This window comes from Phyllostomus discolor, chromosome 4, assembly GCF_004126475.2.
Source record: "Phyllostomus discolor isolate MPI-MPIP mPhyDis1 chromosome 4, mPhyDis1.pri.v3, whole genome shotgun sequence".
Classification (NCBI taxonomy): Eukaryota; Metazoa; Chordata; class Mammalia; order Chiroptera; family Phyllostomidae; genus Phyllostomus; species Phyllostomus discolor.
The window spans coordinates 193081452-193098357 of record NC_040906.2 but is presented as its reverse complement, the minus strand read 5'-3'; the positions used below and the strand labels follow the sequence as shown (position 1 = coordinate 193098357).

At 43.1% G+C, this 16906-nt stretch overlaps 2 protein-coding genes across 2 annotated transcripts in view; both read right to left on the bottom strand.

Annotated features, from left to right (window-relative positions):
- ZC2HC1B (zinc finger C2HC-type containing 1B) overlaps window positions 1-3179 on the bottom strand; it is a 33514-nt gene extending 30335 nt beyond the window's left edge. Inside the window, exon 1 of the mRNA XM_036022606.1 lies at window positions 3130-3179. Coding sequence (XP_035878499.1) covers window positions 3130-3179 — 50 coding nt within the window. The remainder of the gene's footprint in view (window positions 1-3129) is intronic.
- A 1672-nt stretch (window positions 3180-4851) lies between these two features.
- LTV1 (LTV1 ribosome biogenesis factor) lies at window positions 4852-16204 on the bottom strand. The gene is made up of 11 exons (XM_028509502.2): window positions 16025-16204; window positions 14914-15045; window positions 13862-14035; window positions 11203-11290; window positions 9251-9392; window positions 8618-8882; window positions 7551-7678; window positions 6466-6605; window positions 5974-6026; window positions 5580-5780; window positions 4852-5447 (listed from the first exon to the last, which is right to left on the bottom strand). Exons 1-11 carry the CDS (start codon window positions 16025-16027, stop codon window positions 5337-5339), a joined length of 1437 nt encoding a protein of 478 aa, XP_028365303.1. The 5' UTR covers window positions 16028-16204; the 3' UTR covers window positions 4852-5336.
- Window positions 16205-16906: the final 702 nt, after the last annotated feature.

The following is a 16906-nucleotide window of genomic DNA, read 5'->3' as shown; positions in this document are numbered from 1 at the left end:
ATAGAGAAACATAAGGACAGGGACGAAAGACAACAATAAAAAAAAGTTGGAATCTGGAAAGCTGATGGACATGGTAACCAACGTGGAGGATTTAAAGGTACGTCAAAATCCACTTCCCCGGCAGACAGGAGGAAGAACTGGGAACCGCCCAGGTTCGAACTGCAGAGCCCTGCAAAGGCACAGGCCCCTGGCACAGCACGTGCCTGTGGAACTGAGACCGGGTCAGTGAGGGGGGAGACGAGACTGCTAACACACGGAGGAGCGGGGTGCAATCTCCTCAAAAGAAGGTTCCCAGATGGCCTCACTCAGGGCACGCCTGCTGGCTGCTGGCCCTCCCCAGCCCCAGCATAAGTCCACTCTCCAGGAGCGGGCTAATAGGAGGCCTGTGCAGCACTGAACTTGAGGCCCAGCTGGGGGTGTGGGGAGGGCGTTGTAGGTATGTACACACCTGTGGCTGATTCTCAGCATCTCTGCTGGTTACGGTCCAGAAAGTCTCTGGCTGCACTGAGAGAGAAGACACTGGACTAAAGACCCCGAAGGAAAACACAGGATTAGGTTCCTGTGAGCCTCTGGCCACCAATTGTTACCGATCTATCCATACATACTTCGTTTTATGTGTTGCTGTTTAAATACACGGTATTTAAGTAAAATTGTTGATTCAGTAACACTGAACTCATGGCCAACATTGTAACCGGGGCCTGAATGAAGCTCATCTAACAGACCTGTTTCCTCCGCAAGGCACAGCACCGCCTTCCTGGGCTGGGAAACACTAGGTAACTCCAACGCGGTGCTTCGGGGCCCTTTTAAACAGCGAAGTCACCAAGAGAAAAGTGCAAACACAAGAAAAATGTGCTTCCCGGGAGACTGTGAAAAGGACACTTGGTTACAGTGTGAGCTGAAACTAGAAGGCAGAGCCTCACCTTGTTCTGCCTTAGCTGGGAACGCGCACGTCAGGACAATCAGCTTTTAACTGCGTGTCTGTGAATGACCAAGAAAGCACCGTCAGCGTATTTGCAAATAGGGGCTCCGTGATTAAGGAGGATTAACTGTATGTGTAGTGGTATGTGCATACACACACATACATGTGTGCACACAACCTAGTGACTGATCTCACGAACAGTGATGCTGACAGCAGAGAACACCGCACACCTCCCTGCCTCTGCTCGACTCCCAGGACCCTGCCGACCAGTCCCTCACTCCCAAGGCTGAATCAAGTCTCCGGGAGCATGTAACTATTCCGTGAGGACCGCTGATAAAGCTCAAAATCATCAAACGCTACTCATCCATTTCGAGTTCCCAGCGTTCTCTTCCTCCCAATCTTAATCATGAACAGAAGTGAATCTCCAAAGATCTGAGGAAAGTCCCTAGCACATAAGCCCCCCACCCCCCTAAAAAAAAACAAACAAAAAGCAATTTAAAGGAAAATTAAACCTCTTGGAAGTTAAAGACTTATAGGAGACATTAAAACCTCAATAGAAGGTTGGGAGATAAAATTAGGGATCTCTCCCAGAAAGGAAAGTAAAATGCCCCAGAAATGGGAGAGAAACATAAGCAAGTTCGAGTACCTGTCCAGAAGGTTCTACTCCAAATAACAGGGATTCAAGAGAGACAATGAGAAAACACAAGGAAGGAAATAAAGTAATTTTTAACCATTTCTAGAAGTGAGAGGACATGAGCCCCCTGGTTGAAAGAATGAAAATAGATCAATAAACATCGTCATAATTTACATCTTAGAACACTAGAGACTAGACATTCTACCAGCTCAGAGGGAAGAAAAGTAACATACAAAGCATCAGGGATCAGAATGGCTTCAGGTTCCAAACAGTGCACCTGGAAATGGGACAAATCCTTTAAACTCCTGAGGGAAGATAATCTACAACCCAGAATGTTATACCCAGCCACACCATCCATCAAGTATGGAGGCAGAATAATTTCCAGACATGCCAAGGTTTCAAAAAGTTATACATCCCATGTGACCTACCTCAAGAATTACTAGAGGATGTGCTTCCCAAGGTGAGCAAATAGGCAACTCAAGACAGGAGGGAGAAGGGAGCTCCCCAGGATAACAGCCAGACACCGTAACCAGGGAGCTGCCAGTCCAGGGTGGAGGTGTAGGACTAAAGACACCCGTGATGGAGACTGTCACGGCCAAGGTATTCGCTGCCTTTGTAATCGGAGAGCAGTCGGGTCCTCGTCTATCTGGCTCCCACTGTCCTATGCTGGACCTGTTTGAGCAAGTCCCAGTGAAATGCCTGCTCTCCGCCCCAACTGTGGTGACTTGTTTTCCTTAGGATGCACTTTATCACCCTGCTCGCTGACATCTCCACATGGGGCTCTTGGAAACTCTGGAAGCTGCAATTGGACTCAGACTATTAAGCCCATCTTTTCAAGGATGCCCATCTTTTCAAAGATGCCCTCATCAGTGGTAGCAAGTATTGCCTTCATAGGGCTAAGTTTACCCTTAGTTGTTCAAAACTAAACCAGACTGTGTTTAGGGATATCGTAGAGGTGATGTAGTCTATATAGTACAAAAGGGGAGAGTGGAATGAATTTGAGGATGGACCCGCGTGGGACTTGCAAGTTATATTTCTTAACTTGAATAGTAGGTGTTCATTATAAATTCTCCTGTGAGTTTCACAATTACAGCATGATGCCTCGCCATTAGAGTTTTTATCTTCTCCTGTGTTAATGGGAACAAACGAGCTGGACAAAACATAGTAATGTCAACATACAGAAGAAGCAATAAAAGTACTGAAGCATGGGTAATGTAACAGGAGAGTTACAGATGTTAGGTAAGAGTCCTGTCCTCCACCGGAGGTGATTTGATGACATCACAATGGAGAGTTACAGATGCTAGGTAAGAGTCCTGTCCTCCACCGGAGGTGATTTGATGACATCACAATGGAGAGTTACAGATGCTAGGTAAGAGTCCTGTCCTCCACCGGTGATTTGATGACATCACAATGGAGGTGTGGATACAATGCATCCTAGGTCATGTACAGAAATGGTAATTTGTTTTGGATACTTACTTTGATTTGTAAAATAGTTCTAAAATATATGAAAAAGTGATTTTATACCACTCATGGACAGTCCTTAAGATAAAACAAGAAAATTCACTTTGCCTCCTACCTGGGATGACTTAGGCCTTTCTCCTTGCTAATATCAAGACTATTTCCCATTGTTCCCCCTAAGTTGAAGCCATTTTTTTTCAGCAAAGTCTTTCCCAACTACCCATTCATGCACATACTACTTAATGATCATTTACCAAAAGCCAGGTACCGGAGCCGGAGACGAAGTGGTGACCACAAGTTCCCTGCCCTCAGTTTTGGCGAGAAAGAACACTCTCTCAGGTGACAATAGGTGCTACAAAGAACGTACAGCAGGCAGGAGCATGAAGAACACAGGCAGGGATGTGTGTACTGTATTTTAAACACAGGGTCAGGGAGAAGCTTATGGGCAAGTGGAAACTGAGCACATCCGTGAGGGGTTTATTGCAGTAAGAGCACTCCGGGGGGAACAGCGAGCGCCCAGATTCTCGTTCTGAGTGATTACTGTGTCCGTGACTTGGCGCTGGCGGCTGCATTTTGCTGCACACACCCTGCCTCCTCAGATGAGGCAGTCCTTGAAGGCAAATCCCCCTTTATCACTTTAGACTGCCAACGTTTAGTATAGAGCTTATGTTAAGTTCCCAATCACTGTTTGCAGATGACTCAAATCATAAATATTCCAGAATGTTGTGAAATAAATCACAATATTGTGTAAGAATTTGTTCCCTGGAATAAAGTTAAGATCTTTAAATCTGGAGGATAATTAACCTAAACCACAGTATGTTTCACCAAGACTCGTGGCTTATAGTCACATTCTCTTAACTGCAAAAAATGTGCTGTGCTGATTAAAACCCTTTGGGTAAGATGCAGTGAAACTATACAAGCTCCTGAGATGAAACTGAATAGCACCAACTCCAAGTAACATTCCACGTCTATAAGACTCTTGCTGGTTTTGAGAACCTTCAGTTGAGATAACTACCGAAATAATAGTCCGTTCTTTCAGGATTCAATACATTCCCAATACTATCATCAACCATCGCCTGGCCCTTTGCTTCAGCAGGTTAGCATTTAAATACACGCTCCCCAGCATTCAACAATGCTGCAGAGTGTGTACCTGAAGCATTTGTGATGACTAGCTCCTCAGCCAAGTTTTTTGTATCAATGTTGGTAGAGCACATGATGCTACTGCTTTTCACAACTTTTAAAACTCCTACAGTAATTACTCAGACTTAAAATTGGTAACACAGAGAACAAGATAACACCAACTTCGGGAAAGCCATAATCGCATGAATCACAGATGGAGACAGCTCACCTGATAAAAATGGTTCTGGCCTGGCCATTCTGTTCCCCACTCAGACCGACAGTGTTCACAGGTTTCTCTTCCAGGATAGTCCAGATAACATATTAGTCATGGACACATGAACGAGGGTCACTAACAACTTGTCTATTTCAAGGAAGTCACAGTTTACCAAATAATTAACAATTGTGATGGTGTCATTGCCTTAGCCTTGAACATGTGTTAAGAAAAAAAAGAAAAACCCAACTCATCAAAAAAGCTGGGAGTTTTCAAAGATGTATTTTATCCAAGTATAAATGGTTCCAAGCATTAAATAATGTTTAAAAGACAAACTTTCTAGCTTAAACTGAAGGAAATACTTCTGATTATGAGCCAGGTACTTACTGAAGCCAAGGAAATTTTTTGATTATTTCTTTTGTTTCCTGACTTCGCTGTCCCTAAATTCCAAAAGCAAGTCATCCAGCAATTAGGTCCTAACAAGGACTATTAAGTTTTACCATCCTTTTGAAATAACCTTTGCACCAGCTTCCTACCAGTGGAAACTTCTCAGAAAAGCTCTTCACAATCAGCATTTCAAAATTAGTTTAAATGGGCCACTTTTCTATGTACTGCAAATTAAACCACTTAACTACTGAAAAGGAGTGATTTCAAAGAAACAGTTGACAACATCTGCAAAACGCAACGGGGACAACCATATAAATAAAGAACATAACAATTCCACTTACATTATGAAGACATGTTTAGTTAATTTATCCACACGTTTCGCATTCATAAAGTCATTTATTCCAGAGCAAATCTAAGCTTATCATATTAAATTTCAAAATATTACAATATTTACAAACTTGCCTATATAAATACAAATACTGTACTGTTTTCTTTTCAGTGTGTGCCAGTAAAAACGGCAGGCCAGTTTTGTCTCTGAAGATCCTCGGTCACCCTTGAACGTGACGAGGAGCCGGCGGGGGAATGCGCCGACCCTGGAAGTGCCACTGTCAGAGCTTCAGGCCCCCAACGTTCTTCTGCAGGTTCAGCAGCTCCTTTTCCTGCCTTCTTTTCTCCAGCTTGAAGGCTAGTTTGTTAGCTTTCTTCTCTACTCTCCGTTCCTGTACAAGAATATGTTCCTGTTATTCAAATCTTCAAACCGATGCAGGCTAATTTTTTAAAATAAAATTCCCATGACCTCCCTGCCACCAGCTCTTTGTAAATCTCACATCTGAGAGAAGTACTTTCTTTACCTTGCGCTCTTCTTTTATCGCTTGCTTTCTTGCTCTTCTATCTTCTTTGCTTTCGTTTCTAGAGCGTGGCTGGGTTGACACCTTGGGCAGATCACTGTCGTTAATCATCTGCATTCGTTCTACTTGCTTTGCTGTGAATCCTTTCTTAGGTAGGACGTTGAGAGGTATTCCTGTTTTAGAAGATATGTGGATTTGTTTGGGCTGAAATAAAGACGAAATGGCATTAGGGTTATTCCTCATTCCTATTAAAAAACAGCTCACTTATGACACTTTATTGTTGCGTTTCCTAGCGGCATTGGTAGTCACTAGGGATAAAGCCACTTACGAGAAAATAATCTGTACACTTCCTTGCCTGCACTGCAGGCTCCAAATAGCTCAGGACGTGAGAACTTACCTTCGGTTCATACTTGATAAGTTGTGGATGGTTATACAAATTTGAGTATGTACCTAAAAAAAAAAAAATCATGTATCAGGTGAGTACACTTTCAGTTCAGCAAAAGGGTTCCTACTACATTCCCAGCTTTAGTGTTTTTTTTTTTAAGATTTTATTTATTTTCAGAGAGAGGGGAAAGGAGAGAGAAAGAGAGGGAGAGAAACAGCAATGCATAGTTGCCTTTTGTGCACCTCCCGATGTGGCCTGCCACCCAGGCCTGTGCCCTGACTGGGAATCGAACCAGCGACCCTTGGTTCACAGGTCGGCACTCACTCTACTGAGCCACAGCAGCCAGGGCAGCTTCGGTGCTTTTGCAGTTCAAATTAACACTAAAGTCTCTGTTACAAATGGTTTTATATTATTTATAATTTAGAAATATTTTTTTTCAAATTTTCAGAAAACATATGTCCTTTCAAGAAGTTGACGTACTTGTTAATACTTTAAGATACTTACTACAAATGGATTCACAATCCCACTTCTCTTTGCCTTCTTCAAGAACTACAGTGACAACCTCCTCCTCCTCAGACCCATCCAGTTCATTCGAGGGGAGGTCCTGGTCCTCGAAGGGCTCGAGCGTGCTCAGCCTCACACAGCTTCCGGCGACGTTTTCAAGGGTGCAGACAAGAGGGGAACAAAGCACAACCGCCCGTTACCATGCTGCGTGTTCCTCAACCTGCACTTCACAAACTACGGAAACAAAGCATTCTAAAAAATCCACACACTCAAGTGTCCTGTTTGTCATTTCCTGTCAAAATTAGCTTTATCTAGCCCCGCCTCTCCCTTCCAGTACGTTCTGGACACGCAGTCTGCTGACAGGAAGGAAAAATCTATCTGCATCTTTGCAAGGATATAACGCATTAAACAAAATAGCTGCTTTCCTAAAACATAATCTTTTTTAAAGCTGTGAAAAGCATTAGCCCATCTGTCTCTTCAAAGTACTCAGATAATTCACTCCAAGTATGTAGCTCTTATCCTGCTGTAGGGTCAGCATATGACAGTGATCACAGAACCTCAGACCTTTCTAGCAGATGTAAACACCTCATTAGCGTCTCAGAGAAATCACCTAATGTGGACGCTGATTCACCAAATACTTGGCTAGAAATTTCTACTAATCCAGCTGGATAGACAAACTCTTATCTTTCTATGAGCCTTAAATATGTACTTCTCAGAACTCCTGGCATATCAGGAAGATTAAGAGTATGTACCCTTGATCTTAGAAGTCAAAGAATTCTTCCGCCAAAGAGGCTAGAAGCATCATCTCATTCTCAAGTGGAATGTGACCTTGGACTTCCCATTCTAACCCTCAGTTATTCCACCTTTCCTCTCAGGACAAGGTATGGAGACAGTGGTTCTCTGTGTGTTCCCGCCCACTGTTATGCTCGCCTTTAGAACTCTTAGTATCAAAATGTGAGCCAAAGGCTATGGAAAATGTTCCATCGTCTTAAGATGGCTTCTGACTGGGTGATTTTCGATTCACGAGTACAATTACTATATTTGAACATGAAAAAACGCAGGTAAGCCAGGACAAGCCACCATACTTCTCTGCCTTCTCTTTATAGTAGTCGTTCAAAACTTCCTCTAAGCGACTGCTGTCAACTTGAATGGAACCTTCCAGGTCGGCGTTGTCCAGAGCTCCAATTTCATCGTCGTCATATTGCTCGTAAAACTTGAATATAAGGAGAAAAGATACCAAGAAAATGAATGTATTAAGAATACAGCATTAAATGTTATTTTTTTTTACATTAACTTTAGTCCTCCCATGAGGTCACTACCGCCGCTAAAGCATTACAAGGGACTCGGCACCACAACAGCATGGTGTGGGGGACGTTCCGCCCAGCTCTGTAAGACTGCAGACAGGGGGCTGGCCTGGAACGTGACCGTGAAGGCAGTAAGTACTCCATTTGGCCTGGAGAGCAAAACACCAGGCAGAAATCTTTACCTAAGAACACTTCACAGATGCTTTCAAATTCATTAACTATGCAAACTAATGTATACATTTCACGTTTTTTTTTTTGTTTAGATGATGTTTATTTCAAACACTGTTCACATTGTCAGGCTTTGTGAAAGAGTAATAATAAGCAGGGGTGATGTAACCCCCGAAGTGAGGTTATTACAGTGAGTCTGCCTATTTCATTGAGCAGCAGCAATGGAAGCTGGTACTCAGTGAAAGGCAGCGAAGTTAGAATCTTTATCTTAGGAAGCCATTTATTCATTCCTCCATCAATCATGTACTGAGCAGTTCAAAGGTTAAACTCCTACCACATGCCAGATAATACTTGAGGCCTCGGGATATATTGGTGAGCAAACACACACACACACAAAACGGAAAGAGATGGAATTTTGTTTATGCTCAGGCTAATGCTTGAGGAAGTAGCATAATCTGGGGGATTGTGACTGAAGAGGTTTGAAATCAAAATGTCAGCATTCGAAGAGGAAAGCCAGGGGTTTTAATAGACCCTCTTTTGACCTATATGCATTCTTCCCAAAATTAAAGGTGGTCTGTTTTAATAAAAGTTACAGGCTGCTTCTAAAGCTGCAAGTTCTAGCTCTGGGTTCCAGTATCACGTACTGAAAGCATTAAGAGGCCCTTAGCCGGGGCCCTCACCTTCTCAAACCTTTCATCGTGGAGGGTCAGCTGCTCATTTCTCCTCATGACCGAGGACGTCATAGAATAGTCGGTAAAGCGGCTTTTCGTCTCCTCTTCCCAGAACAAGTGACCTTCTAGGGCCCCAGGAGGTCCCCCTGGGGCGGACACAGCCTCGTCCGATAACGAGCCCATTGAGTCACAGTCACGGTCGTCGTCGTCGCTGCCTCCCTCCTTCCCGTCATCAGCATCTTCCCACTCACTGCCATCTTCGGCCTCCGATTTCCTAAAGTCAGATCATCAATTAACTGCCAAAACAACTTGAAAAAGAACAGACCCAAATGACTTTACACGAAGAAAATTTGAGGATGTTTCAGGGAGGACTCTTGTTTAGGCAGAACAGCTGTGCTGCCTGACCAGTCTGGCACGACGGGAAAAGTAATGAGCCAGCAGCCAGCAGCCAGGCATCCTGGGCTTTAGCCCCACCTACTGATGGTTTGTAAAGAATGCCAGTCTCACACTGTCTGCTCTGAAATACGGAATTTTCAGACTCCAGTCTTGGAAGGTCTTTTTCCGCTGTAACATTCTATGGTTACTATCCTATTAAGGCAGCGGCAATCGGGTTATCCCTGCTTTGAAATAAACCACACGTACTGTATATCCATTCCCGCTTCCTCTTTTCTTGGCTTATTAGCCTGAAGAATAAAATCATCTTCAAGCAGATTATCCGGATTATCAAAGTCAAAGTCATCATCAAGAGCTGCAACAATGTCAGGATCAAAATCCAGCCGAGGTCCTACGCAAAAAACAAAAACTGAGTAGTAATTCCCAAAATATCATCATTCCTTTAACTTAACACAATGTGAGAACCTATCATATGCCAAAGCACAAAACAAAGGTGAACTCTTAAGAAATTCAGTCTGGAGAGGGAAATAGAGATGCATGATTACCAGAAAATAAAAAAAGGGGGAAAAAACCCTTCCATTACAGATATACAATGTTAAACAGCCAATACACAAAATTCAAAGCTTTGACCTGCAGGAAGAAACTGGACTTTAAATTCACCTGTTAGAAATAACTCTCACCAGTTAGAAGTCACTCAATAATTTGTAGCTTATTAAACTCTGTCTTTTGAGACTGAGATTTCAGTAAATCACAACCTGTTTCTTCAACTATGTTCTTCTATAAATACTACCGAGTTGAAGAGAAAGTTTCAGGTTCAAACCTGTAAACCGACATGGCTTCCAAAACTCTTCACAATGTGGCTAGTGATTTGCCAGCCTCTTTTCACAGCAATCCTCCCCCTTCACGCCAGCCATGCCAAATGCATGCATTACCTATATTCATGTTGCTTTGCGTTTGCACAGTTTCCTCTGTCCAGAATACCCTCTCGTCACCACCCCACCCTTCTTTACCTGCCTGCTGAACTTACACCTAAGAAATCGACTTAGAATGATTTCCTCGAGGACACCTAGCCCAGCACCCCAAGGCTTGTTTGGGGTTTCACCATTTAGTCATTTGTACTATAATTGTAATTTCCCATTTACTATCATCTTTCCCAACTGATGGCCAACTCCTTGTGGTCAGGGATTACGCTTTATATTGCTTTAACCCAAGACCCTGTCAAATAGTGGCAACTCAGAAATCTGTAGAATGAATGAATAAATTAATGCAACACAGCAAGTCCGGGGGACTGAGTGAAAGACGCAACGGTCAGGGAGTGAAAAGGGGAAGGGATTAGGAAGTACAAACTGGTAGTTACAGAACAGTCATGGGTGTGTCAAGTAAAGCACAGAGAATATAATAATATTGTAACAGCTATTTATGGTGTCAGATAGGTACTAGATTTATCATTGTGATCACTTAGTAAGTTATATAATGCCCAATCACTGGGTTAAATACCTGAAACTGATGTACTATTATATGTCAACTGTAATTAAAAAATAAAAAATTATTTGAATTCAAAAAAAGTTCTTATCACAAGAAAAAAATTCTGTACTGTGTGGTGATGTTAACTAGACTTACTGTAGTAATCATTTCACAATATATACAAATAGTGAGTTATTATGTTGTAAACCTGGAACTAATATAATACTATATGTCAATTATATCTCAATAAAAAATATTAATCATTGAAAGAAACCAGGCAATTCAGAATAAAATACCAAACATGTCTGTGGACTTCTGCACGTGTTCTAAAGCACAATATTAGTACTACAAACCAATCAACCAAGAAACATAATTTTTCAATGTGTCTGGAATAGATAGATAAATGGGACTTCTATACTCTTGGGAGAACTTCTAAAAGCTAACAAATTAAAAGAACACTGATCACATGCACCTCCCCTTTCTAATGATCTCTAATCTGAATTCAAACACATCTCAATTGTTTCAACACTTTATCAGGAACAGAAAAACTCTGTATCATTACTATACAGGGGTCAGCAAAAGTAGGTTTACAGTCGTAATACAAATAAAAAATACAATAATTGATAAATAATAATACAAGAATAACTGTTTTTGTGTACTCACAACTATAAACCTACTTTTGCCCACCTGTGTAAAACAGCTCTATCCACTGGAAAGGGCAAAGAAATGAAACATACCTGACACAGGAGCTGCTTTATTTAACAATCCAACATCTTCCTCAAACTCTGATGCAAACACTGATGAAGGCAACTTAATTCCAGTACTCTGGAAAAAGAAATTACACAAATGGTTAGGTTTATTTAGCAATACTTCTGAACTACTATACAGGGCTGTAATGTGTTACCCCCAAATTCATGCTCGCCCAGAAGCTCGGAATGTGACCTTACTTAAAAATAGAATCCTTGCAGATGTAATTAGTGAGGGTGAGGCGGCAATGGAGTGGGGTGGGACCAAATCCAATGACTGCCCTGTTCTTACAAGAAGGCCACGTGAACACGGAGACACACAGGGCAGGGTGCCAGGTGAAGCTGGAGATGACGAAGGTGATACTGGCAGTTTCTGACTAGTCCTTATGCTTTAATTTCATCTTTTCAACCAAAAGGTTAATAATGTGAGGGTCACCACGTTATCTGTCTCTGTGTGCCTCTCCATCTACTCGGTCCTCAGCCAAGTAGCAGGCACGAAGCTGAGAGCACGCTGCACTGGCAGCCCCAGCAGGGCACCGAGTGCAGGCTGCGTACAGCAGCGCATGCCCACAGAGCTGTTCCGGCTTTCAAAGTGAGTTTCTCTCTGAAACTCATTTTAGAGCACAGATCTGGTCTTCTGCTGCAGAGCACTCTGGTAAAAAACAGACTTACAGCCCTGGCTGGTGTAGCTCAGTGAATTGAGCCCAGGCTGCAAACCAAAGTGTCGCAGGTTTGATTCCCAGTCAGGGTACATGCCTGGGTTGCAGGCCATGACCCCCAGCAACCGCACATTGATGTTTCTCTCTCTCTCTCTCTCTCTCCCTTCCCTCTCTAAAAATAAGTAAATAAAATCTTAAAAAAAAAAACACCAGACTTACTAGATATAATTCATACACATACAATTCACCCATTTAGAGTGCACAATTTAATGATTTTTGGTATGTTACATTACTAATTTTTGAAAACTGTGGTAAAATATATGTGGTCTTTTCAAAAGATATTCTTTGTGATTATTAATCTTTGAAATTCAGGGGTTAAAAAAAAGGAAGGATCACCTTGTTTTTGTGAATTCACCTTTAGAGATTGTTTCCAAATCTTGAGAAACAATCAAAAAATCATCTACACAATTAGAGTTTGGACAGTGATTAAAAAGAAGAGTGGAATTCTTTGTGTTGGTTGCAGCGTTCCCTACATACAGGGGTAGGCAAAGTAGGTTAAATTACCAGCCATCACTACCTAAAAGATAAATCATAAGTGAGGATACAAAACAATACGTCAAATGCTACAAGAACAAATAATACTTAAGAGCAAACTGTTTTCAGTACTCACAGCTGTGAACCTACCCTGGCCCACCCTGTACACTGAGTATGCAGCTGCTTTCTAGCACAGCAGCCTCCGCTTTCCCTCGTGTAAAAATCAGGGCTGCTCAAGCAGTGCTAATTTTTGTACTGGTCTTTTGCTATGCCTTACTTTCTGCTGTTAGGGCTTCTTTAAGATTTCTGCTTTATTCAATTCTAATGGCTGGTTACAAATTTCTTTAAGGTTAAAAAAGCACATGGGACTCATCTACGCTTTTGGATTGTGTGACAAAAGACCGATGGCAGTTTTGTTTTTAAACATGCACTTATCCTGGTAAACATCACTGAAGGGTCCATTTAAGAGCCTAATTCTATTAAAAAGCCAATCAGATAGTGATTACTTTCAAACAACATGAATTAGGGAATAAAAGCTAGTGGTCAATACAGTCAGCCAGAAGAACATTAGAACTTTTCTCCATTAGATAAAGAACGTGAGCCACTACTAGCTGCCCCCTCCTTCTTCCTGGTTTATAGAAGGAAGTCACCAAGATAAGGACCCTATTACTTCTCAAACAGCCTTGGGGAAGGAGGAGAAGGTAAGCTGGTTTACAGACGCGGCAGTGGGGTGTGCAGCCTCACAAGAGAACTATGACCCAGGGAGTGAATGAACAGCTGCAGTTATTACCTCTTCCTTTGGGAAGACACCTGTGAAATCTAATCCCTTGAACTCCCTTTAAGCAAGAAGCTACAGACTGAGGAGCTATGATCGTATCTTCCCTGAGGAAAAAAATGCCCAGACCCTGACAGAATTAAAGAATGAGAAGCAGGAAAATTTGGTGCCCTCCTCCCCTTTGAAAATCTCTTCATTTTTGTCAGTAAACCCAATAAAGGAAATGCCAAGTGACAGAAAAGTTTCATGGAGAAACGTATGCTAATATGAAATAAAAACAAGCTAACAAAACCTTGCAATGTGGGTGCCCTTAATGTAAACTGGAGAAAAAAAGAACTCACGTTGGTAGCACTAATTTCCTATAAACATGTGCTCTCACTTGCACTTGAAAGATAAAGTATTAAAGTGCTACCTAACATCCCCACATCCATCCAAAGTTCTAACCCTGTAGAAAGCCGTCCCTTGTAACCACTGCCACCGGAGAAGAGGGGGCCTCCTGTACTGTACGTGTGTGCACACACACCCAGCACTTTCGGTGAGGGCAAGGCCTGCCTTTGTGTTCTTTGGATTGATGCCGTTTCTTGCCCCAAACAATTACAGTGATTTTAAAATGGTGTCATTTCCTCCCCCCACACACCAGCCTCCCACTCTCTCTTGCACACAAATAGTTGAAAAGTCTTACTGAAATTATTGAATTGTCTTCGTTTTCATTTCTCCTGTTGAGTACGCTGATGGTGCTAGCGGGAATGAGCTCCGAGGGCCCCGATGGTTCCTTCAGGTGCTGCAGGTAGTCATAGTCGTCATCAAAGAACACTCCGTACTTCCTCTGCTCTGCTCGTCTCTCCTCATCATTTATCTAGGACAATTAACAAAATGGAGCTAGTATCTCATCCCGATTAAGGCACAGGAACCTTCCAAAGGGCACAGCTTTCAGAGTAGGAGGCAGACGGCACCCAGACATTCTGGCTGACAGCAATGAGACTGACGTTTTGACAAATCCAGGAAGCCCCGAGCTTGCAAACCACTGTGCCATATAAAATTAAAATGTAATGAAACCATTCTTCCTTTCACTAGACATTTCTGTGCAACAATTCAAGCCAAGAAACACACATGCAGCGATTTGTTTTATCATGTACTTAGAAGATCAGGAAAAAAGACTAGGGGTTCCTGAAAGATTAAGTACAATTTCTTGTATTTACATGTAAAGAAACTCCTCAATGTACATCACAAACTTTGGGCCCAATGTTCCCCAACAATTCCTTGCACAATACCCACACTTAACAAACATACTGACTGATAATCACCAGTCAACCTTGTGAAGGCTCCCTGGTATTTTTCAAAGCTAATTTGTGAGTTTCAATGTTTTACATTTCATGAGATGAGTGACCAGAAAGCAAAACGCAGTTTGTGGTTATGAAATGAAAGCACCTTAGGGAAAGCAGAGATTGAATATTTTGGTTATGCCCTAAATAACATCATGTAGTACTAGAGCTGATAGCTTATGAAATATTTAACATTACTCTACAGGACTTGATCATGGAAACATCTCAAATAAAGATGCTTTATCCTTTCCATCAAAATAAATATGCACGATGGAAACATCAGCACATCTGCTGAAAATTAAGTCACAGATTTTGTTTCCCTGAAGATCAGTTATCTGAGAATAGCAGCTAGCTAAAAAAAAAATTGCCAAAAGCCCAACCACAAACTTACTGGCTAAAGATCAGCACCTACTTTCTGTGTAGGCAACAGAACTCTCTGGGGTGCAGTCTCATCCGCTGCTAAAGGATCTCGTTGGCTCCGATGGACCAGGTGAAAAGACACAGCTTTCTTCTTTTCTATAAAAGGCTTTTTCTTCCTGTGAGGCTTCGAAGGACAGAATCAGAACAAGCCATTAAAACAGAACCGAAACACCAGTCAATTGTATCCTAGTCCACATAGGCATCTTCAGTAAGTTACGTGAAGGATCAACATGTTTTTGAAACTTACACTTCCAGGGTAGGCAACATCAACTATGTTCTATAAAATCTATACTCACCTTCCTCCAATAAACATTTGTTGGCCTCTACTCCGTAAGCAGACTTTATTATGGGTGCTGGCGACCCAGCAATGGGAAAGTCAGACAAGTCCCTATTCTTCTCTAGCAAGTCATCAAGAGGAATGATTTCACGTAAAGAAAACAAAACCCGATGATGTGCAAGTGATTTAAGAGTTACTTAAATCGGGTGCTCAGAGAATGTCCCCGACAGGTGGGAGCAGAATGACAATGAGCCTGCCACAAAAAATCTGGGGAAGGCAGTTCGTTGCAAGCAGGGTACACCCTTCATGTATCACCTATTATGTGAGACGACCACAGCTTAAGTTTAATAAGATTCATCATCCATTTCTACATTTTTATTTCGCGACCCAACCTTGCTTTTCTAAACGGGGAAAGCATCATCCCAGTTGAGTAAGAAGCCCTGTTTTGGGCCGAACCTCAGAGTCTCCCACAAGTTCCCGTCCCCAGAGCAAAGAGACACCACACCCTCTTCCCTCGACTCCGTGAATTACAGGGTGGTACGTCTGTGTTATCACGCAGCTTTTCTGGCCCTGCTGGGTAAAGGGGAGACCATTCTGATGTCCATTCTCAGGGAGGCTCTTGGCCCAGGAAAACACAATCTAAACGACAAAGTATGACCAAGCTCGTGAGGATGACTCACACCAGGGCCCTGTGCCGCGAACCGCCTCCCCGCACCTCGGACCATTAAAAAGTTCAGTTAATCCAACCCCCACTGACACTAAGGGAACCGGCATGGACTCTGCACACCCAGAGCACTCCGCCCCCCAGGAAGCCGGGCTCGCTCACCATGTTGCAGCCGCGCGGTGCTCACACCGAAGAGCGGCGGCTACACTCTCTGAGTCCCGCGGGTGGCGACACGCTACTTCCGACCCGCCGTCAAAGGCCAGCTCACAGCGGAGTCTCCAGGCCTAAACACACGTGCAAGCCCGGGAGCCGGACGGGAAGTCAGGCAGCAAGCCGTGGAAATGGACCAATCGCCGAAGAGCTGAAGGGTCCTGGCCGGTAGTTACGTAGCGCTCTCTCCTTCCCAAAGATCGCGAGAACCTCTTGGAGGCGGGCTCTTCCCACCCCCGGGAGGCGGGGCTTTTCCGGCTCTGACGTCCACCGAGGGGGAAAGGAATCGCTGGCTGCTCTGGCGCGGAGGTGCGAAAGGTGATTTGTTTTGGCAAGAACTTGGCTTTTATAGTGCCCTCTACCGAGAACAGAGGCCCCGCACCCAGCCCTTCCATTGACGGTTGTATTCCCTGCGCCTTTAGGACCGTAAAAGACAAAACGAAACACCATGTACCCAGAAGGTGGGCACCCTCCCGGGTACCCGAGTTTTCAGGTTCCCCCTCTTCTGTGCTGGCGCGGAGTCTGTTGCGTTAGCAGGGGAAAGTCAGACAATAGTGAATATTCACTATTCCCGGGGCCTTGCTGTTCTAGGCTGCCCCAGGCTTAACTGGGTATTCGTGTATTTTACACCGTTAATGAACTGCATTAAACGTTCAGTTAATCGAACCCCCAAGACTGTTGACAGGAGAGGCATTTGAATTAATAAAATATATTAAGAATCTCTTGGGTATTTGTACACCTTATCTTATAAAATGAAAACAGTTTATTCTCTTCCAAGTCCTTCCTCAAATGTTTTAGTGCGGTTTAAGCAATAGGCTAGAACACAGGTGGCGA